The sequence below is a fragment of the Orcinus orca genome, chromosome 2, assembly GCF_937001465.1.
Source record: "Orcinus orca chromosome 2, mOrcOrc1.1, whole genome shotgun sequence".
NCBI classification, from domain to species: Eukaryota; Metazoa; Chordata; class Mammalia; order Artiodactyla; family Delphinidae; genus Orcinus; species Orcinus orca.
In genome coordinates this window covers 146906394-146930863 of record NC_064560.1, presented here as the reverse complement: position 1 = coordinate 146930863, position 24470 = coordinate 146906394, and the positions used below count along the sequence as shown (strand labels likewise).

The following is a 24470-nucleotide window of genomic DNA, read 5'->3' as shown; positions in this document are numbered from 1 at the left end:
GCAGGGGACACAGGTTCGAGCCCTGGTCCGGGAAGATCCCACATGCCGCGGAGCAGCTAAGCCCGTGTGCCACAACTACTGAGCCTGTACTCTAGAGCCCGCGAGCCACAACTACTGAGCCCGCGTGCCACAACTACTGAAGCCCACGTGCCTGGGGCCCATGCTCCACAACAAGAGAGGCCACCACAACGAGAAACCCACACACTGCAATGAAGAGTAGCCCCCACTAGCCGTAACTAGAAAAGGCCCACGTGCAGCAATGGAGACCCAATGCAGCCAAAAATAAATAAATGAATAAATAAATTTTTAAAAAAAAGAAAGAGAAATTAAGGAAACAATCCCATTTACCATTGCATCAAAAATAATAAAATACCTAGGAATAAACCTACCTAAGGAGGTAAAAGACCGATACTTGGAAAACGATAAGACACTGATGAAAGAAACTGAAGATGGCACAAACAGATGGAAAGATATACTGTGTTCTTGGATTGAAAGAATCAACATTGTTCAAATGACCATACTACCCAAGGCAATCTACAGATTCAGGGCAATGCCTATCAACATATCAATGGTATTTTTCATAGAACTAGAACAAAAAATTTTTTTAATTTGTATGGAAGCACAAAAGATCCCGAATAGCCAAAACAATTTTGAGAGAGAACAGAGCTGGAGGAATCATACTCCCTGATTTCAGACTATATTACAAAGCTATAGTCATCAAAACAGTATGGTACTGGCACAAAAACAGACACACAGATCAATGGAACAAGATAAAGAGCCCAGAAATAAATTCATGCATTTATGGTCAATTAATCCATGATAAAGGAGGCAAGAATAAACAATGGAGAAAAGACAATCTCTTCAAATAAGCAGTACTAGGAAAACTGGACAGTTACATGCAAAAGAATGAAATTAGAACATTTCTCTAACATCATATACAAAACAGACTCAAAATGGATGAAAGACCTAAATGTAAGACTGGATACTATAAAACTCCTAGAGGAAAATATAGGCAGAACACTCTTTGACACAAATCGCAGTAGCATTTTTTGGATCCAACTCCTAAAGTAAAGGAAATAAAAGCAAAAATAAACAAATGAGACCCAATTAAACTTAAAAGCTTTTATACAGCAAAGGAAACCATCAACAAAACGAAAAGACAACCTACTAAATGGGAACAAATATTTGCAAATGATATGACTGATAAAGGATTAATATCCAAGCGTATAAACAGCTCATACAACTCAACACCAAAAAAACAAACAATCCGATTAAAAAATAGGCAGAAAACCTGAATAGACATTTTTCCAAAAGGGAAATGCAGATGGCCAACAGGCACATGAAAAGATGTTCAACATTGCTAATCATCAGGGAAAGGAAATGCAAATCAAAACCACAAGACAATAGATATCACCTCACACCTGTCAGAATGGCTATCATCGAAAAGAACACAAATAACAAATGTTGGCAAGGATGTGGAGACAGGGGAACCCTCAGACAGTGTTGGTAGGAATGTAAATTGGTGCAGCCACCGTGGAAAACAGTAGAGAGGTTTCTCAAAAAATTACAAATAGAACTACAATATGACCCAACAATTCCACTCCTGGGTATATATCCGAAAAAAACCCAAAAACTCTAATTTGAAAAGAAACATGCACCCCAATGTTCACAGCAACATTATTTACAATAGCCGAGATATGGAAGCAACTGAAGTGTCCATCAACAGATGAATGGATAAAGATGTGGTATATATCTACAATGGAATACTACTCAACCACAAAACAGAATAAAATTCTGCCATTTGTAGCAACATGGATGGACTTGGAGGCTATTATGCTAAGTGAAATAAGTCAGACAGAGAAAGATAAATACTGTGTGATATCACTTACATTTGAATCTAAAAAATACAACAAACTAATGAAGGTAACAATAAAGAAGCAGACTCACAGATATAGAGAATAAACTAATGGTCACCAGTGGGGAGAGGGACGGGAGAGGAGGGGCAATATAAGCATAGGGGGTTAAGAGATACAAACTATTATGTATAAAATAAGCTACAAGGATATATTGTACAATGCAAGGAATATAGCTAATATTTTATAGCTATAAATGGAATATAACCTTTAAAAATTGTGAACCAGTATATTGTACACCTGTTTCTTACTTAACATTGTATTGGGTTGGCCAAAAAGTTTGTTTGGTTAATGAACATGCTGTTCAATAAAGTTCTTGGTGAAAACGAAAAATGTGTCTTTTATTTTTACTTAAAACCGAATGAACTTTTTTGGCCAACCTAATAAATCAACTATACTTCAATTTAAAAAGTCTATTTGTAATCTTTTAGGGGTTCCCTCAAATTTTCCTTAAATTTTTTTGAAGACTTTCTAAGACAACAGACCTAGCTTATGTATATAAGAAATAAAACATTTTTCTGAAGACTTAAATGACTATGTATATCATGTATCATTTACTTTTAATTCATATCTGACATGCTTAGGACCTCTACTTCTACCTAAATCTTATTGGAGACTTAAGTGGTCACAAATTGACATACACAACCTACTAGTAAGTTAAACCTTGACCTTAGAAAAACATGATATTCCTTTAGTAGCTGCTCTAACAGGTATTCTGAGAGGTTATAAAAACCAGAGCTACTATGAAGATCTGATTAAACACTGAGAGTGGAGGTAGTCTACAAAAGTAATGTAATCATTCAGGGATATCCAAAACAGGAAGAGGCTAAGCAACACAGAGAAGCCTCTCTGTTTCTACTAATCACCAGTCACAAAGGTATCTCGTCAAGATTTGGGAAAAAAACCTATATCATTAAGAAAGATAAACTATTTTATTGGGAATAACACCATAAAGAAAAACTTTATGGAGTCATGTGGCCCTTTGGAGTGGGTGGAGGAAAGGATGGCTAAAGCGTAAGTGCTATACTATTAACTAAACCTTCACTAATTTCTAATGAGCATTATTTTTTCATCAACAAATAAAGACAGAAGTACAACCCTATCACTCAAAAAATTTTAGTAAAGAATATACAACAAAATCAAAATATCTCTAGAAATATTTGATTTGATTCTACTACTAAATAATAATTGATACAGCTATTAATTAGCATATAAATTGAAGAAACATCTTCATAACCAAAATTCATATGACTGACAGCCAGCCTCAAACCCTCCCTTTTGTTCTATATCTTATAAATATGTAAGATACCTGAAATGATAGCTAGTCAGGAAGTTATGGTTCCTAACAGGAGATATAATAGATTATTTAAAACTGTTATGGAAAATAACTGTCTTCTGCTAACACAGTAATCCTTAATGGATATTTAGGATATTATCCTAAATGGATAATTTTATTTTCAATTACTTGGTATTAAAATACTCATCTCTACCATGAGTTTCTAAGCTCTCTAATTTTAATTAGTCATATATAAATATATATATATCAAGATTACTAAATCTAACATCTTAAGATAACAGTTATAAAAAATTTGATTAAAAATTTTTAAAAAAATACAACATCCTTTTCTTTTCTGTAATGAGTATAATTACCCAAAATAACACATAAGGTAGATTTGGAAACCCCACATAATAATTATAAATCATCTGTATACAAATAAAGTTGGAATTTAAACCTTTATCTTGATGACTGTTAGTTGTCCCCAGGTACTGTAAGTCAGAATCCACACTGCCAGTTTTACCACATATCTGTGAAAATCCAAGTTGTCCACGTTTCCCAGAAAGATTTGTCTGATGAGTTCCAGTGGTGCCTTTGGAAGGAAGGAAGAGAAAAACATAAAATCAAAAGTTAACTTTATTTCATGAACACATCTAATTTCACAAATGTTGGTATCATTTGTGTGGGAATAAATACAGGAGTATATATACACTGAGCCAGGCAGGCAAGAAAGGGATAAAGCTTTTGCTATTGGCAGATCTGATTAGTGACAGGGGTTAAATGACAGAAGACAGACTGGTAAAGTACAGAGAAAAGAAAAATATATTGAAAAATATGTACAAAGGCAGTTTCTTCCTACATGCTCCCTTCTCTCACCATGGAAGGTTTCTCCAGACCTGGCTTTCCTTCTTCCCAGTATTTGTAAGTACATTTACACTCTACCCAAAAAGGTCTACTGCAGGACTCTTCTTTCTTTCCTAACATGTAACTCAGCATTTGCACAGCTTCGAAGCTTATCCAGGCATATTTCCCAGATCCCTTTCCCCTTCCTGTGGCTGGTTAAGGTTATTCCTGGGCAGGGGAATAAGTCTGAAGAAAAGAAGGTGATATTGACCTCTTTGGTATTTAGTTTATTCATCTATAAAATCCTTTGTATGTATTTCTAAAATTCTGATTTTTATAACTCTTCCTCTACAATTTCAAGCCCCTTTACCCTTCATGTACTGGACATCTTCTAAGTTAATTCTTACCTCCACGCTTCGGTTATACTTTCTCCTGAAATCTTGCCTCACTGCCAATCACAAACACTTCCCTTCTTTAAAATTCAGCTCAAGTCCAACCTCTTTCCTGGAGTTGTTGTAAACCACTTCCATACCTATGATCTTTTCCTTTCTTGAATCCCTATAGTACTTATAATTCATATCATTCAATCTATCATTAAATTACATGTTGTCTCAGTTATTTAAAATCTGTAAAATTAGGTAAGAACTTCCAGATGGTACAAAAAAACATGAGCCTTATAAAAATCCCAAGTAATGGTACAAGCATAACGATATATTCTTGCATTTTTTTGTCTATTAAATAAACATTCAACTATACAATCATTATAACACTTCATTCTTGTATGAAAATATTATGGAATTTTACTGCATAAAGGTCTATAAATTCTCCTAGGGTAACAATGTTTTCTAAATATTGTGTCTGAACTCATAGCAAACAAATTTCAATAACGGATACCATTTGGATCTTAAATAAAAAACAAAGTCAATCTTTATCTTATACTCCATTTTCCCTTCCTAACTGGTTTCGTTCTGTCAACACATTACCATTTTTCTAATTACCTGGGTACTAAGTCTTGAAATTTTTATTCCTCTTCTTTTTTATTTTATTTTTTTTTGCGGTACGCGGGCCTCTCACTGCCGTGGCCCCTCTCTTTGCGGAGCACAGGCTCCGGAAGCGCAGGCTCAGCGGCCATGGCTCATGGGCCCAGCCACTCCGCGGCATGTGGGATCTTCCCGGATCGGGGCACGAACCCGTGTCCGCTGCATCGGCAGGCAGACTCTCAACCACTGCGCCACCAGGGAAGCCCTTCCCTTCTTTATTTTATTTTTTTATTTTTTTTGCGGTACGCGGGCCTCTCACCGTTGTGGCCTTTCCCGTTGCGGAGCACAGGCTCCGGACACGCAGGCTCAGCGGCCATGGCTCACGGGCCCAGCCGCTCCGCAGCATGTGGGACCAGGGCACGAACCCGTGTCCCCTGCATCGGCAGGTGGACTCTCAACCACTGCGCCACCAGGGAAGCCCCGGCCCTTCTTTATTTTTTATATCCAGTCATATTTTCCTGATTATTCATTTCTATTCAATTTGTAAACAACCTTGTAACCCTAGCTTCTATTTTCCTTAACAGAAAAAAATCTCTATTAGCTCCCTATAGCTTATAAGCACAAGCTCAAATTTTTGAATCTAGCACACAAGGGTTCCCCACATCCCAATTTATCTTTGACCATCTAAAATGAATCTTGTCTTTACACAGTTGCCAGAACATCTCAAGCCCATTCCTAATGTGAGCCTTTGCTCTCTTCATACCTCCCCTCTAACATCTTAAATCATATATATCCCAAAAAGATGCAGTTCAAGTACTATCTCCTCTTTAATGCCTTTTCTATCTGATAAGGCCCATGATAGTGACCATGTTCTCTGAACTACATAATATTTACTTTCTGTAACACTTACTTAGGCAATTAAACACCTTTCCAATTGTTCTGGCCAAAAAACCTTAGAGCACTCTTGACTTCCCTCTCACACTCCTACACACCCCATCAGCAAATCATTATCAACTGTACCCTTGACATATATTCAGGATCCAATCACTTTTCACTACATTTACTGCTACACTGGTCGAAATCTCCATCAACTCTAGCCTGGATTACAACAGACTCCCTGTTTTCTCCCTTGCCTCCTTTAATCTATTTCAAATGTAACATCCAAAACAAGCCTGGAAAACAAGGCAACTGATGTTACTTCTTTCATCAAAAATATTCCTCACTCAGAGTAAAAGCCAAAGTTCATTCGAAAGCCCATTAGGCCTTAAAATAAGAACCCCTATTATCTCTTCAAGTTAATTTTCTACTTCTCTTCCCCTTAACGCTTTTCATTCCAGACTTACTAGCTTCTTTGATCTTTTTCAAAAGTGTCCCATACTCTGCACTGTTCCCTCTTCCAGGAATTATTTGCTGTTCTCTCTTGATATCTATGTGGTTGCTTCAAATATTCCCTCCTGAATATGGCCTTCTTTCATCACTTTATTTAAAGTAGCCCCTCCTCTATATTCCTCTTTTTGAAAGCTTTTTTTTTTTTCCATAGCATTTATCACCATCTAACCTACTCTGTTTTGCATTTATTTAATGTTTGCTTTGTCCCAACTAGAATGAAAGACCCATTAGGCAGAAAATTTTCCCTCTTTTGTTGACTGCTATATCCCTATTACCTAGAAAAGTACCTGCATATATGGGCTTCCCTGGTGGCGCAGTGGTTGAGAGTCCGCCTGCCAATGCAGCGGATATGGGTTCGTGCCCCAGTCCGGGAAGATCCCACATGCCGCGGAGCGGCTGGGCCCATGAGCCATGGCCGCTGAGCCTGCGCATCTGGAGCCTGTGCTCCGCAACGGGAGAGGCCACAACAGTGAGAGGCTCGCATACAGGGAAAAAAAACAAAAGTACCTGCACATAGGATATACTCAGTAAATACGGGTTGTTGATTAAGCAAATATTGCCTTACATTACTACTTAAAGGATTTCAGTGAGAAACACTCCCAGGGTCTTATGAGACAATTATGTCAAACTGTCCATTCTTATCAGATCTTTAACAAATATTTATTGAATCTGAACTGTCTACTAGATTATAAGTTCTATGAGCTCTTAAAAGAACCATGAAGTTTAGAGGAATCTTTAACTTGGTTCAAAATTTCCATTACCTGCAACTTTCACTTACCAGTAGCACATGTAGGAAGAGAATCTGAGTTAAATTCCCAACTCTTCTGAAATAAGTTTCTTGACACTCTTTTTCTGCTAAAACATAAACCATCATTGACTGGCATTCCTTGAGAGGGCTTTAATTTTGGAGATGGAATGAAATCATTGGCTGAAAACTATAAGAACAGAATAATAAATTAGCAAATGTGGGTTAAGTCTACTTGGCAATAAATATGACACAATTTAGACCTAATTATGAAATTCAGATTAAAAGAAAAAAATTAAATTTATCAAATATACAATGATACAAATAAATGTCCATATACAGTATGGTACACTAGCAGTATTTTTTCATGCCATGATAGAAATGCTAATTTTTTTCCTCTTTCTTATACCTCACCCCAAACCTTTTCTGTACCTTACCTTCCTAGAGTACACACATGGCAGCTAGGAAGGAAAGAAAGCAAATGACAAAAACAGTGAAATGACAACTTGAATAGAGAAAAGGACATTTCTGATTCAGCAGCATGGCCAGTCACACTATGCCATCTTTGAGCATTGGACAATAAATGCTAATTGAAGATCACTGAACCTGTAAGCATCCCATTTTACTATTCTTAGTGAGACAAATTTACTATCCATAATTAGCCGCCCAAATGTAAATGTAACCTATGTCACGGTTCCCTTAGGAGATTTCTGTATGATAGGTCTTTCAGTCAAAACCAAGTACATAATACTTTATATACGTCTAGTACTGTATAGTTCCCAATTCCTTTTCCACATACCCACTTTGATCCTTAGGCTACAAAAGTGCCAGGATAGAATTTTGAATTTCTACCTAATCATAGTTAAAGAACTAAGTGAAAGCATGATTCAAGTGTTCAGAATTCTTCACCAACCACAGCCTCAATTGCTTTGGATCATTTCACATTGACCATAGCTATAGAACATTTTAAAAATTGAGTGAACACACAAGAAATTATACTTACTGTCCATATATTTATTTGGCGCTTACAGACACAATCAAATCTACACAGGCAGTGAACTATAAGTCTTCTCAGGTATCCTCTACAAGCTTTGTCAAGTGTCAAATGGCAATGAAATACAATAAAATTAAAGATACATCTATTTGAAAACCTCTTAGCCACTTGACCATTACAAGATTAAGACTATAAACTACTAAATATACCTCAAGTAACTTCTTATTCCTCATCAAATTTTGTGAAAAACCTGTTAACTCCTTCAAAAATTAATCCCAAAACACCAGTGAGAAATAATGAATGCCTCAGCTGAAAAAGGCCTGACTTTACTTTCTCAAAATCCAATGTTATAATTTCTGTGACTGATTATATAGAAGGCAGTATGAAAAGGACACAATGGAATAAAAATGAAACCAATTACAGTCAACTTTTGATTAGATACATTAAAAGAAGGTATACTAACCCAGTTAAAATCATGAGTAATCCAGAAATAATTCTCCAGTATGGAATACACTTACATTAGAATTACTCCATAATTAATTTCTGCTTAGAGAATAGAACATGAATATGTATGACAGTGAATACAACAGCTAGTGGTAGTGGTGGTGGGGTGGAGATAATGGGGGCAGTGGTAGCAGTGGAGAATATGTCTGTGAATCTGGCATTTTCAAGAATCTAGAAGTCAGGAATTACATTTTGCTGTAGAAAAATCTGCAAATATTTGAAAGCAGACTGTAGACACACCAATTATTATTAACATGAGAGGTCTCTTTTGGTCTCTCTTAAAAGCAGTCAAATGATTTTCATCAGGATAAGCTTTGATGGGACTAAACAAAAAAATAAAGGGAAAGGGAAATGAGTTAGCATAAAAGAGAAAAGTACACATATTTTGAAAATGTTGTGAGCTAAATTTACAAAATACGAAGCAGTCTGTTTAGAGCACTTTATGACTCAGGAAACTGAGTTTTAAGTCTTTGAAGTTAATATCTTAAAATTTAATTCACTTAATTCCTTACAGTAAATGAAACTGTTATAAAAGGCAAGTTTCACATTTAATATTAACAATGATTTGAAATTCACAGTCTTATCTACTATTTTAATCTTGCTGTTTATTATCTCTTAACCTTTACACTTGATTGCTTATATATTTTTCATAAAAACATTTCTTTGACCTAACACATCTTAGTTCAGCTTTTGGCAAGGTATGTTAAGGACATCACAAAAATAGTTGTTGTTTTTTTCTTTCTTTTTTGGCTGTATGTGGGCTTTTAGTTCCCTGACCAGGGAAAGAACCCATGCCCCCTGCATTGGGAACACAGAGTCTTAACCACTAGACTGCCAGGGAAGTTCCATTACAAAAATAGTTTTAATTCCACTTTGGTATAGTTAGTAGCAAATTATCAGGAAAAGACTTTTTAATAGCTAATTCTCTCAGAAACCACCTACACTCCTGCCTTTATTGAGCTTGTACTAAATTTATCCTAACCTCCGGCCTCCAGGTTTGGACCTATTCATATTCTACCAGTTCTTTCTGGTTTTCCCTGGACTCCAACCTTGTCCCTTAATGGTGGCCATTAAAAAAGTTTATTCCAATTACCTTCCAATTACCTCCAAAGTCACCTTCTGAAACATCTTTGTGTGTTTTTTCAAATCATTTTCTATGCAACCTTTAAGAAAACAGAGTTGTGATACCATATATAACAAGTTTTATACCCCAGTTTTGCACTTAACATTATAATGAAATATTATTATAAACATTATATTTCCCATGTTATTAAAACCTCTCATAAGTGCTACAAACTTTCATTACAAAAAGTAGTAACTACTTATAGTAAAAAAAAAAAAAAGATAAGTCAAATTCTTCTTTGGCACCCTTTTCACTAGAATCATGTGGATAAACTCTGTTAACAGTTCTTTCTCAATATATGTACATTTTTCAACAAGCAATTTTAAAAAGAAACAAAAGTAGATCATATACTACTCTGGCACATAGTTATTACTCAGCATATTGTAGACATCCTTCCATGTTAATCCGTACAAATCTTCTTACTCTTTTTAACTGTTGCCCAGTATTCCACATTATGGTTGGACTCATAGTTCCCAACTGATGGACATTTTCCTTGTCACAACTTTTTACTATTACAATCTTGTAGTGAACATGATTATGCACATATCCTTGTGCATTATATGCTCTACAGAAATATAATATATATAAAGAGAAATATATAGTTCTACAGAAATACTAAAAATGGAATTGCTAGGTCTAAGGACATAAGCTATGCTTAAAGGCTGCATAATATTCCATTGACTAGATATGCCATTCTCCTATTATTGAACATTTGGGTTGCTTCCAAATTTTTTTTGTATATTGATAAGGAATTTCAATGAGGGAAATGGTACATACCTAGCATACGGTACCAGTGCTGATGGAAGGAGACTAGCAGACCTTAGAAAGATTGTTGCATAGTAAGTATTTTTTAAAAACAACTAAAATGGTTTCTTTGAAATCCTTAGTCTTCCTACATAAGAAAAGAATACCCAGACTGAACTCTTTGTAGGTATCAGCTAACCAGTTTACCCACAAAATGTGCAAACAAGACTTAAATATGTCTAGTCTGTAATAATTTTTTTCTCTTTTCTCACTCCTGGTTTTTCCTTGATTTAGCCTATTAGCTGACTCTCTCTCATGTAAGAAAACAAATTGCAAAATAACAAACCAAATGCTTCTGACTGCTCTTTGATGTCTATTTCTGGAGGTGTCAGTAATATACTGCCCTTCTGGGTCCTAACTTGAGAATCAAACACATGGCCTCAAAGCGTACCTTTTCTGAGACTTGGACCGTTGAGTCCTCAGTGAACCTTTCCTCACGTAACTCACTGAGCAATAGGGCTCTTGCAGTGGATCTGATTCTTGATAAAGTCTGTTTCTGGTTCTGATTTTGACTGGGCACATGGACAACAGTTTCCACACAGATGGCATCAATGGTGGAAATGGGTTTTGATTTAATGGTCTATCAGGTGATTTCTGCTGGATAGCAGTCTGCTTGTCAGGTGGCAGCTGACAGGGAATCTGGAATCTCGTTTCCTTATTGGTATGTTGTTTTTGCTTGCTTTGTAAATGTATGGATTTGAGCTCCTGTACTCCAATAACCAGAGTCCTCTTCCTCCATTCAAAATTAAGGTTTTCTTCATGTTTACTTATTATGGGCCCAATACCTGACAATATCTGTAAAAATCAAATTCTTATACCAAAAATAAAGAAAACAAAATCCTTAACATTCAATGGTCAGCTTTCTTCGATTTTGCTAAATAAATAACTGCAAGTTAACATTATTTTAGAATTCTAAAGCTAAAGAAAGGACAGTAAAGAAACGTAATTATAAATTAGAAAAACTTAGGAAAATGGTGGCTTCCAAAAGCCAAACAGCACAATATTTAATAGTTTTCCAAACCTTAAGCAAGTTTAGCCTTTAAAAAACTTAAGAAAATTTAATGCCATTATTGTAAAGGATATGGACATTGGGGAAAAAAAAAAGTCTCACCAAATTCCTGGGAACCACAATTCTCAATCTAATAGTTATCTATTGCTGTGTAATGAGTTATCCCAAAATACAGTAGCTTAAAACAACAAACATAATTGTCTCTCTTTCTATGGATCAGACATTTGGAAGCAACTTATTAACTGATGGTTTAGATATCTCTGAGGCTGCAATCAAGATGTTGGCTAGGCTGCTGTCAACTGAAGGCCTGACTGAGACTGAAGGATCACTGAAGTTCATTCAGGTGGCTACTGGTAGGAGGCCTCAGTTCCTTGCCATCTGGGCCTCTCCAAAGGGCTGCTCACAACATAGCAGCTGAGTTCCTCTAGAGCAAGTGATCAGAGAAAGAGAGCACCCAAGATGGAAGCTAAAATGCCTTTTTATGACCTAGTTTATGAAGTCACACACCACCATTTCGACTTTATTTGTTAGAAGTGAGTCAGTTAGTCCAGACACATTCAGGGAGAGGGGAACTGGACTCCAGTTCTTCAGGTGAAGAATTTCAAAGTATTTGTGGAAATATATTTAAAACCAACACACTCAACAATGATGCTTCCTTGATGAACCTACTGAATCTGATTATATTTTTGTTTCTTCAGCTGCTCAATATTCTTAATAGATTGGCACCTGCTTCTACCTTAAATTCTATTGATTTATCATAATTAGATCCTCTAAGTTATGTAGAAAGTAAAAAAATTTTCCATTTTATGAATATGAAATTTTTTGAGCAAATTGGTATATCTCGTTTCGCTCTACACAATATTAATCGATCAGGATAATATCAACTGGAACAAACTCTTGTTCCAATTGGCTTATAAAAATCATTATTATTAGGTTAAGTGCTTATATCACATTAAACTAAGTAAAACCCAAAAAGAGAATTTAAGATTTTTTAAGATTTAAATGTACTGGTTCTTTAAGGAAAAAAATGGTCTTGCCAAAAGTTATACATTCAAGGGAAAACACAGACTAGCTGTGGGTTTAATTAATGACCGTGGTTACTAGGTTAAAGAACAAGGAAAAAAAAAGTTCTTAATCTTAAAAGTTTTAATACACTGCATATACTTGTATAGAAAAAATTCACATAAAAATTCTATTTAAGATGGCTCTTTGGACAAATCAGACTCATTTGAAAACAGCTTTTTGTCTTTGCCCAGATTTTATCACCATGTAAAAATAATATTAGGGGGCTTCCCTGGTGGTCCAGTGATTAAGAATCTGTCTTGCAATGCAGGGGATGCCAGCTCGATCCCTGGTCAGGAAACTAAGATCCCACATGCCACAGGGCAACTACTGAGCCCATGCCACTAGAGAGAAGTCCATGCGCCAGAATGAAAGATCCCGTGCACCCCAATGAAGGATCCCACGTCCCGCAACTAAGACCTCATGCAGCCAAAAAAAATAAAATAAAATAAATAAATAATATCAGTATGATATAATTGTTTGTGCAAACTTGAACTCATCCTCTCAGGAAACGCCTAATTAACTTAAATTTCTTAAATTTCCTCTACTGGTTTCACTGGTTGGATACATTAACATCACTCATTTTCAAAATATAAAATCATGTGTTCAATTAAATTTTATAATAGATAATATCTTTATTAAAAGGCATCAATTCTTATAATGCCATAAATCTTATAATGCTTAATACATTAGCTTACATTATAATTTCTAGACTCAGTTAAGATTTTAGAATAATACAAAACTGGGGAAAAAAACAAAAAACTGGGTCTTCCCTGGTGGCGCAGTGGTTGAGAGTCCACCTGCCGATGCAGGGGACACGGGTTCATGCCCCGGTCTGGGAAGATCCCGCATGCCGCGGAGCGGCTGGGCCCGTGAGCCATGGCTGCTGAGCCTGCGCGTCCGGAGCCTGTGCTCCGCAATGGGAGAGGCCACAACAGTGAGAGGCCCGCGTATCGCAAAAAAAAAAACCCCAAAAAAACTGAATTAATGAAAAATCTTTAAAACCTAATTTCTAATTAAGATAAAAATGCAAATCACTGATCACAATACTTTTAAAAAAATTTTATTGAAGTATAGTTGTTTACAATGCTATGTTAATTTCTGCTGTATAGCAAAGTGACTCAGTTACACATATATATATTCTTTTCCATTATCATTTACCACAGGATATTAAATATAGTTCCCCATGTTAAATTTATCCTTGTCTGTTATACATTACAGGATAACCATCAAATAAACAGGTTAAAGTATATATAAATGCCTTTGGATGATGACAAATGCATGTTTATTTTTGCCACTTAAATCATTATGAAAAGGATATATATACTCATGGAGAGAATAAAAAGACAGTTCTTGGTTACATGACTTTTAGTTTTTTGTCTGTGAGGAAACAAAAGTTGGTGTCTTTGGGTAAGGTTATATTTAATATATATAGCTGATGCTGCCTTAGGTTAAAAAGTTACAGGGCAATAAAAATATGTATACAAGGGGGCTTCCCTGGTGGCGCAGTGGTTGAGAGTCCGCCTGCCGATGCAGGGGACACGGGTTCGTGCCCCGGTCCGGGAGGATCCCACGTGCCGCGGAGCGGCTGGGCCCGTGAGCCATGGCTGATGAGCCTGTGCGTCCGGAGCCTGTGCTCCACAACGGAGAGGCCACAACAGTGAGAGGCCCGCGTACAGCAAAAAAAAAAAAAAAAAAAAAAAAAAAAAAAAAAAAAAAATGTATACAAGGAAATGGGTATGTTTCGTCCATTTATCAAGGGAATTGTTATAGCGTTTTTTTAGATCGTAAAATCAATATAATACATACGTTGTCTTATTTAATATGTTTTTTAAGGTTTATTTTTATTTACTATATTATTTATTTATTTATTTTTGTGGTACACGGACCTCTCACTGTTGTGGCCTCTCCCGTTGCGGAGCACAGGCTCCGGATGCGCAGGCTCAGCGGCCATGGCTCACGGGCCCAGCCGCTCCGCGGCATGTGGGATCTTCCCGGACCGGGGCACGAACCCATGTCCCCTGCATCAGCAGGCGGACTCTCAACCACTGCGCCACCAGGGAAGCCCTAAGGTTTATTTTTAAAAACTTATTTTTAAATTATTTTTAAGTTTTTAAATAGATTGTTTACTCTGAGAATAGATATGCTTTGGGGTTACTCATGATTTTGACAAGCATTAAAAATAAAAGTTTTTTTTGGAATTCCCTGGTGGTCCAGTGATTAGGACTTGGCACTTGCACTGCCCTGGCTGGAGGTTCAATTCCTGGTAGGGAAACTAAGATCCTGCAAACCACGCAGCTTGGCCAAAAACAAATAAATAATTAATTTTAAAAAATTAAAAGTTTTTCAAATACTTCAGATATCTCAATAAAATTTTAAAAAGAAAATTAATGACTATTTATTGGAAACAATCCAACATCTACATTGATATTAAATACGCTTTCAGGATTGTTTATGATTTTGACATGTTTTAAAACTAAGGGTTTTTCTCTTTCAGATATTCCAATTATATATATATATATATTTTGGCTGCATTGGGTCTTCCATTGCTGTGCACGGGCTTTCTCTAGTTGCAGCAAGCAGGGGCTACTCTTCGTTGCAGTGCATGGACTTCTCATTGTGGTGGCTTCTCTTGCTGCGGAGCACAGGCTCTAGGCACACGGGCTTCAGTAGTTGTGGCACATGGGCTCAGTAGTTGTGGTTCATGGGCTCTAGAGCACAGGTTCAGTAGTTGTGGCTCACGGGCTTAGCTGCTCCACAGCATGTGGGATCTTCCCAGACCAGGGCTTGAACCTGTGTCCCCTGCATTGGCAGGCAGATTCTTAACCACTGTGCCACCAGGGAAGCCCTCCAATCATATTTTTAAAAGAAAATTAAAGACTACTTACTGGAAACGATGTACTATCCAAGGAAAATTTCAATTTTTAGGATTAAGTTCACACCAAATACATTAGTGCAACTTAATAATTTGCGATTTTCTATTATGTTTAAATTTGTCACATTAAGTATTCTAAATCTTTCCCACATTCTTCAAATCCCTGATCCTCTATTTTCCATTCTCAGCTTGCCTCTTAGTTTACCAGAATATGGAAGCCTAATATTAGAGCCCTGCCCTCAAAATGTGAATCACAAATCAGCAGCAGCAGCAACACCTAGAAGCTTACTAGACATGTAGTCTCAGAACCCCTCCCAAACTGAACCAGAATCTGTATTTTAACAAGATACTGAGGTAATTCATATGCACATTAAAATTCGATAAGCACTATTCCAGAGCTCATGTCTTCCTCTCGACTTCAAAAAAAATTTTGCTGTCTCAAAATTTTTCTGAATCCTAAGTCATCTTCCTTTTATTTTTCCTCCAGTTCTAGAAGAAAAGACTTCTGCCTCTATTCCAAAGCTAACCTCTCTATATACCTGTGTTCTTGACTCACTCAGTATTTAGGGACATTAATTCCTTGCCTTTCTCTCTCAAATTTGATTCTCAAATATGATTACAGGGATCAAATCATATGTTCCTTGCAAATCTAAAATCTACCACAGTACAAGACAGAGTAGGCAAGTTGAAGTCACTGGTGGCTTCTTTCTCTGCTTCTTTCAAATCGGGTGATTCCTATTTAAAAATAAAACATAGTAATAACTCATCCCACTACATCCTGCCATACCTTGCTTGGTCTTTTCTTTCACCCTCAAACACTTAGATTCTATTTTGTCACTTAACAGATATTTGTTGATACTGATTGTAGGCACAGCACTATGTTAGTACTGCTATATAAACAAACAAACAAAAACAGTCCCTATCAGCACAGTGCTTTACCATCATGGAGAAGAAAGAAGACATGGCTCACGTGCTAAATACCAACAAAGGAAAAAAATGCTAGGCAGTGCTTTAAAGAGTAATCTATAAGCTCGAACTTGGCTTCACACATAGTGGATGATCAAAAAGATGTTTAGTAAATGCTTACTGCCTGTATTTCCTTATCAATTCATCTCATAAACTTATAAATTTGGTCTGTCTAAAACCACTTTCGTCCATGTCCCAATTACCTTCCAATAACCAAATCTTCTACCTTGAAAAAGCTACAGACCTAGTAACTACATACACATAAAGCACGTATGCTCCTTACTTTTCAGTCTAGGTTACTGTAACTCTTAATATGTTGTAGAGAAATCTGTTAGGAAAAATATAGCTAACACGGCAGCCAGCTAGTGATGCCTGATTACTGGACCCCACTAAACCATTAAAAGTCATAAAAGCACAGAAAGAGATGCAAAGTTTCTGATAACCAGAATACCACAGGAATCTGGTTATCAGTCTATATGTCAGGGCACAAAAATAATCAACTAAATGGTGGAAATAAAAACAGAATTAAAAAGCCTAAATATTCAAAAGTAAGAGAACAGCTAAACAGACTTATATTATATGATCTAATATTAAACAGCCAATAAAGATCCTACTACAAATTATTTATTTTCAAGAAAAAAACGTTCATGGTAAAGTTAGTGAAAGGGGGAGACGTTTGTGTATGGAAAAAATAATCTACATTTGTATAAATAAATTGAAATGATACTTGAAGAACAGGCAATAAAATATTCACAGGAGGCCTCAGTAGTGAGATTGCTGAAAATTTTAAATTTCTTCTTTGTGCCTTTTTATATTTTCCAAATTTTCTATAATAAGCACTATAATTTTTTACAATCAGAAGGATTATTAAGAGGAAATTAAGAAAGATAAAATTATGAGAAAAGTACCTTCAAAAATTATTTTATAAGTAGCAGGCTGAATCTATAAGAACAAATCATGCTTTTTCAGATTTAATTCTCCTCAATCTCTCCTGCATTTAACAGTACTGATGTACTTCATGAAACACTTTCTTTACTTCACTTCTAAAACCTTTGTTCTTTCTTGGTTCTCTTCCAACTCTTAGGCACTCTTTCTCTTTGCCTTGTATGGTTCTATCTCCTACTGCTATTCCTGAAATGGGCCTGTAGGCTAAAATTGAGTCTTAAGCACTCTGCTCTTACTCTAAATGCCCTTCATTGGAGAGCCCCTCCAATCTCACAGTTTCAACAATTACTTCTCAATATGGGACTTCCAAGTTCTACATCTCTAGTTCTTTCCTTGTCTCTTGAATAGTGGTCTTCAACAAACTAAGCTGAATGTTCTATCTTCCTCTACCTAAAGCTCATTTTCCCCCAAATTAACTTCCACTTTTTTGGGTCTTGCTATTCATGGATTTATTATGCATTTTGTTACCTCATTCAAATTTGAGTTTTCTCTCTTTACCTCCCTCTCCTCCTCTATATTTTAGAGCAGTTTTAGGTTCACAGCAAAATTGAAAGTACAGAGGGTTCCCATATATCCCCTACTCACACCCACACATATAGCAGATACCCACCCTCCACTAACACCATCCCTACCAGGGTGGTACATTTGTTACAAATGATGAACCTACACTGACACATCATTATCATCTAAAACCCATAGATTTATATTAGGGTTTACTTTTGGTGTTGTACATTCTATGGGTTTGGAGAAATATATCCATGACCAGTATCCATCACTGTAGTATCATACAAAATAATTTCACTGTCCTAAAAATTCTCTGTGCTCTATTCATCTGCTTGAAAATATAGTATTTATTAATTTTTAAAAAATATATGTACTTTAAAAAACTGCACACATAAAAATATTTAATCCATGTCCTCCATTAAGATAATTTCCAATGTAGTTCTTCTACAGACCATTTCTGATCCAGAAAGTACAGTCAGCCCTCCAAATTGGTGGGTTCTACATCCACAGATTCAACCAACAGTGGATGGGAAATGTTTTTTAAAAAAAAAAAATTCCAGAAAGTTCCAAAAAGCTAAATTTGAATTTTCCATTCCTTGGCAATACATAGCATTTACAACTATTTATATAGCACTTACATTGTATTAGATACTATAAGTAATCTTGAAATAATTTAAAGCATACAGGAGGAGGTTATATACAACTAAAATATACCATTTTATATAAGGGACTTGAGCATCTGCGGATTTTGGTATGCTTGGGTGTCCTGACACCAATCTCCCTCAGATACTGAAGGACAACTGTATAACTTAATTTCTGGGATAATTTTTAATTTCACCATAACTTCTTTCAAAAGCAATATATACTGGGCTTCCCTGGTGGCGCAGTGGTTAGGAGTCCGCCTGCCGATGCAGGGGACACGGGTTCGTGCCCCAGTCCAGGAAGATCCCACATGCCACGGAGCGGCTGGGCCCGTGAGCCATGGCCGCTGGGCCTGCGCGTCCGGAGCCTGTGCCTGTGCTCCACAACGGGAGAGGCCACAACAGTGAGAGGCCCGCGTACCGCAAAAAAAAAAAAAAAAAAAAAGCAATATATATCTACACTAGAATTTCAGAAATGTGTTAATTTTTAGATTCTTGGTGCTTTAGCCAGCATTAGAATCTTAATACATTAACTTGTTCTTTTTTTAGGCCACACCACGCAGCTTCTGGGATCTTTTTTTTTTAAATTTATTTTTGGCTGTGTTGGGTCTTCGTTGCTGTGAATGGGCTTTCTCTAGTTGCAGCGAGCAGGGGCTACTCTTTGTTGCGGTGTGTGGGCTACTCGCTGTGGTGGCTTCTCTTTTCGTGGACCACAGGCTCTAGGCATGTGGGCTTCAGTAGTTGTGGCACGCAGGCTCAGTAGTTGTGGCTTGTGGGCTCTAGAGTGCAGGCTCAGTAGTTGTGGCGCACAGGCTTAGTTGCTCCGCGGCATGTGGGATCTTCCCCAACCAGGGGAAGTCCTGGTTGAACCTGTGTCCCCTGCATTGGCAGACGGACTTTCAACCACTACACCACCAGGGAAGTCCCAGCTTGTGGGATCTTAGTTCCCCAACCAGGGATTGAACCCGAGCCACAGCAATGAAAGCACCAAGTCCTAACTATTGGACTGCCAGAGAACTCCCTACACTAACATTTTAGATTTGACACATAACAAGCAGTGTTAAAATAAATGCTTACAGAAAATCATTCATTGTCCGGTAGTTATATGAGAAATACATGAGAAAAACCATATGACTAAATTATGTAAATACGGAAAAATTATTTAAAATAAAAATGAAAAATTTTAGAATTAAAAGGAACAAGAGAGAACACAGTTCTCCTCCATCCATTCTGAGAAAGGCATGAACTACTTATTTACAAAAATGATCTCCATACTTGGTCCTTGCCTACATTTCTAGTTTCATCTTCTGTTGCTTCCCACCAAACTCATTGTTTCAGCTGTTTAGAAATTCACCACTTTTTATTAACTCACTAAGTCCTTTTATAATTCAGTGTCTCTGAACATATATATTTTCAGTCTGAAATTCACCAGGATGCATCCACACTTAGCAAATTCCTATTCATCTTTTATCATACCATTTCGATTATAATCACCTATAAACCAATTAATTTAAGAAAAGTTTGACCATATGACTGTTGGATAATTCTAAGCATAAAAACAACTGCAAAGAAATCTTGAACTTTATTTAATAGGTAGGTAGTTGTTGTATTACTGGTGTAATAATTATATTTTGTGTACTGTAGGATACAGCATATGAATAAATATAACTGATATTGGGGACCAGGGTTATACTGTGGGAGAAGGGAGATACAAATATGGACTAAAGGAAGATGAGTAAGAACCTTGTAGTGCTGGATTTGAATTGGAGGTATCAGTATGAATTTGTTTTAAAAAAATTAAAAAGGTATTGGGACCTCCCTGGTGGTACAGTGGTTAAGAATCCGCCTGCCAATGCAGGGCAGACAGTTTTGATCCCTGGTCCGGAGAGATCCCACATGCCTTGGAACAACTAAGCCCGTGTGCCACAAATACCGGGCCTGCGCTCTAGAGCCCATGAGCCACAACTACTGAGCCCATGCCCCACAACTACTGAAGCCCGCACACCCTAGAGCCCATGCTCCACAACAAGAGAAGCCACCACAATGAGAAGCCTGTGCACTGCAATGAAGAGTAGCCCCCTCTCGTCGCAACTAGAGAAAGCCCACGCGCAGCAACGAAGACCCAATGCAGCCAAAAAGTAAATAAAATTAAAATAAATAAATAAATAAATAAAGGTATTCCCTGGTTCTATCCACTGAAAGGACCAATGCATAATGATAAGCAATAGCAGTGAGCACATGTATACCCAGATTTTGGTTTTAAAATTCCACTCTCCACGAAAAAAAGCAGTTCTTGGGCTCTTGGAAAAAAGGTTGATTCCAGGTCTGGAGCAAGAAAAATACAAGGTAAGGCTGGGCATCATATTATGTTTAAGTTAAGGAAGTGTTCAAAGACTAAAGAGTCATGAGAAAGGACACAGGAGCCAGCCACTGGTCAAATCAATTTTAGCCTCAAAAGGAATACTAATGTATTTAATTATTACACATAAAATAAAAAAGAATGCCAGGTAACAAATACATAAGGACCATTAGAATTTTCAGAAGTGTCACCCTTTTTTGTAGTTCCCAATGTAATAAATATACAGGTAAGGATCATTAGTGGATGCTAACAACAGGGGTGGAAGGTCGTTGACATATCCATAATGTCTCAAAGTATCATCCTGCAGATCATGTGCTAATTATAAAGAGGAAAGTAAACCTTTGCAATGGAGTGATATGGTTATCACCACCTTAACCAAGTGATAAAACTTAGCATCACCAATAGTGGGACACCTGATATTACATGCCTCATGAGGTGATGTCATGTAAAGTTCATCTCATTATAGATGGTAATGTGGTAAATACAGATGAAGCATATGAATATTCGCTGTACTATTCTTTTAAACTACAGATTTGAAATTTTCAAAATAAAAACTTGAGGAAAAAAATCTCAGTTCAGATGTCATATCTTATTGGAAGGTTTTTTTTTTTACTTTTCCAGTGGAATTATTTTTTCTATTTTCAGTATTCCCACAGGACCCTTTATATTTCTATTTTAGCACTTAACAAATTTGTAACTGCCTGTTTATAGGTCTGACCTTTTCCCTAAACTCTGCAGAACTGGTCTCATCTTCCTTCCCAGAACTTGGCTCTTTATCTGGCACCTACCAGGTATTCAGTGTTTGTTGTATGAATGAGATAACTAATATGCCAAAGTGACAGGCCAAAACTGAAATCCAAGCATTGTCTATATCAAATTGTGCCTCAAATTTAATCCAATCAATCAAGCAGGAAATCTACCTAACCTACCAAACCTCTCTCATTATAATAGATACATCAGCAAATTGACTTAAAAACAAAGCATACAGCCCTCAAGGAGCCTCACCTTTAAGTCATTACAAGCATACTTTCATTTTAAATTTTTTCATTGCTTCAACTCAAGGAAATTAGGGAAGATGCATACCTGTTCTATATCCTTTGAATTGGAGGTCTGGTTTTCTCCCGTGACTCCAGGCTGCTCATTTTCCCATGGTAATTTATTTTTTCCTTTTCCTGCACTTAGTACCCTTCGAGTACAGATAGTTGGACTATAAGATCCATAAATTTGCATGCTATCACTTGTGTGGTCACCACAGTGACAGTGTGCACTCTGAGTTCTGTTACCCGCCAAAAGCCAGTCTGTATCTGCTCCATGTGCCAAATGGCTTGATCTACCCTGGGCAGATGATGGCATGAGTACTGCATACTCCACAAATCCCTGTTCTGTTAACTTTGGGAGGGTTTTCCTAGCCAATCTGGCCTGCACAGCATTCATCACTCCATCTCCGTTATCTTGCAGCTCAACAGTATCCACAGCTTTGAAAAGGATGCTGGTTTTACCTGAGCCCATTGATGATGCCAACACAGCAAAGGCTTCAAGAGCTGCTTGGCGTACCCTGCGTTTGCTATCTACAAGAGCTGGAGCAAGATCAAAAGACAGTTTGGATAAGTCAAAATCCTCACTGGGATAGGTCAGGAGGGAGGAGATGCAAATGTTCACCACTTCCTCTCTCACTCTGGAATGCTTATGTTTGAGATGTTCCAGGAGTAAGCAAAGCACCTGTTGAGGACCTACTTCCTTCATTAGCTTGAGGAAGATTTTCATGTATTCTTGTTTGATCACCAACTTGTTGTCTGTCAGCACTTTGACAGAAGCTGCTATAACTGGTCCCAAGAACTGTTGTACCTGCTCTCCAAGACGAACAACCAGTAAATGCAGGACTTGAAGTGTGCCATAGACCACTTTGAAGTTAGAATCGTCTAACAAATTATACATCAAACTAATGAAACCGACTAGGCTAGAATGAGAGGTGGAACTAGGGTTAAAGCGTCCCATCACCTGTTTTAGCTCCTCAATAGCCTGAGTCCGGTTCTTATAGTCTTCCTGATCTAACAACCTTGAATGCAGCTCCTGAGGAATAATCCCAAATTTAAGATTGCTGTTGGAAAGAGGCACTGCACTGGGAAGGGGATCTTCAGGAAATCCAGAGGCTTCAAGTTCCAAATAATAAGGAACCTGACTTCCAAACTGGGACTCCAGGCGGCGATTGTAGTGTCTCCTCAGGGCAGAAGGCAGGCGAGAGATATATGACTGAAACCTCTCTTGGCCAAGACGCTCCCCAATTTGTTGAAGTGCAGAGAAGGCTGTCTCAGATTCTTCTTCTATCTCCTGACCACCAAGCTTTCGGGCTAAGGATATTATCACCTCGGTGAGATCTAGGCGGAGCAACAAATCCTCAGGAGTAAGCAAGACAGGGAACAGTAGTGCCGTGGAAGCTCTAAGCCGGGCATCGGTACTTTCCAGTCCTTGTTGTATAAGCATTCTCAGCACCTGTCCAGAACTACGTTTCAAACACACGTGTAAGATCTGCAGCGCATCTTTCCGCAGAGCTGGATTCTCTTCTCGTAAGGAGACAACTAGCTGAGGCAGAAGTGCTAGGCTAAAGGCCTCTTCCAACTGGTCTGCCTCCCCCTGACCCCGGAGAACGTCCGAGAGGAGTTGCAAGCAGAGTCGCTTCTCATCACTACCTCCTTCCACAAGCACTCGGCCCACGGCCCGATACAATGCTTCCTTTCGTCGGGGGAAGCCAAGTCTACCGCCCCGGCGCGGCAAAGCAGCCTGTAAAGCCTGAAAGGCCTCGGAAGGATCCGGCGCGGTCCGGAGTTGTTGAAGGAGCCGAGTCTCCTCTTCATCTCCCCCTGACAAACCACCTCCAGACCCAGACCAATTACTTGAGATTGCCTCCGCGGGCATCAAGAGGGTCGAGGCCAGAGGCGAAGGCGTCGGGGGGCAGGAACCGTGGTCTCCGGCAGCTCCACGGCAGCAGTAGTTTTTCTCGCCTCTCATGGCGCCCCCACCTCGTCTATCATCAGTCTCTGGGGCGGGAGGACGACTGCGGCTCTGGAGGCGATAGGCACAGAGGGCTGGAAGGGGCGGCAGCGGGAGCAGCGCGAAGGGCGCAGCCGCCATGAAGGGTCATCAAGTGGCGGAGCCTGTAGGAAACCATCATCTCCGAAGGGCTCGATGGAGCCCAGTGTTCCTGTCCTTCTCCAAGCCTCAAGCTGCAGAGGAGGAAAAAGAACAGCTTAAGCCCCCAACTCCAGGAGACTGCCTTCGGCAAAATGGCCCCCGTCTGAGCCCCAGACCCCGCAGCTGCCTCCGGGCGTAACCAGGGGCACCACGTGACCAAACCGATCGCTTCCATGGTGATGTACCCAGAGCGGGCCTCTTGACCCGGAAATCAATCTGCCGTGATGAATGCTGGGTCATGTAGTCCACATCGGAAGATCGGACTAGGCAGAAGGCCCCTGGAAAAGGAAGTGAAAACGTTGCGAACGTAATGAGCGAATCTGGAGCGGAGAAGGGCGAGGAAGAGAGA

General features: G+C 38.2%; 1 protein-coding gene across 3 annotated transcripts in view; it reads right to left on the bottom strand.

Annotated features, from left to right (window-relative positions):
* Positions 1-24244, bottom strand: part of TOGARAM1 (TOG array regulator of axonemal microtubules 1) — an 82096-nt gene extending 57852 nt beyond the window's left edge. For all 3 annotated transcript variants that reach the window (XR_007476030.1, XM_033428425.2, XM_049706883.1), the window contains exons 1-3: positions 22016-24244; positions 7180-7336; positions 3647-3781 (exon numbers count right to left, since the gene is read on the bottom strand). Coding sequence is in view for 2 of the 3 variants with exons in the window: in XM_033428425.2 (XP_033284316.2) it covers positions 3647-3781; positions 7180-7336; positions 22016-24061 (2338 nt within the window). In the remaining variant the exon portion in view is untranslated. The remainder of the gene's footprint in view (positions 1-3646; positions 3782-7179; positions 7337-22015) is intronic.
* Positions 24245-24470: the final 226 nt, after the last annotated feature.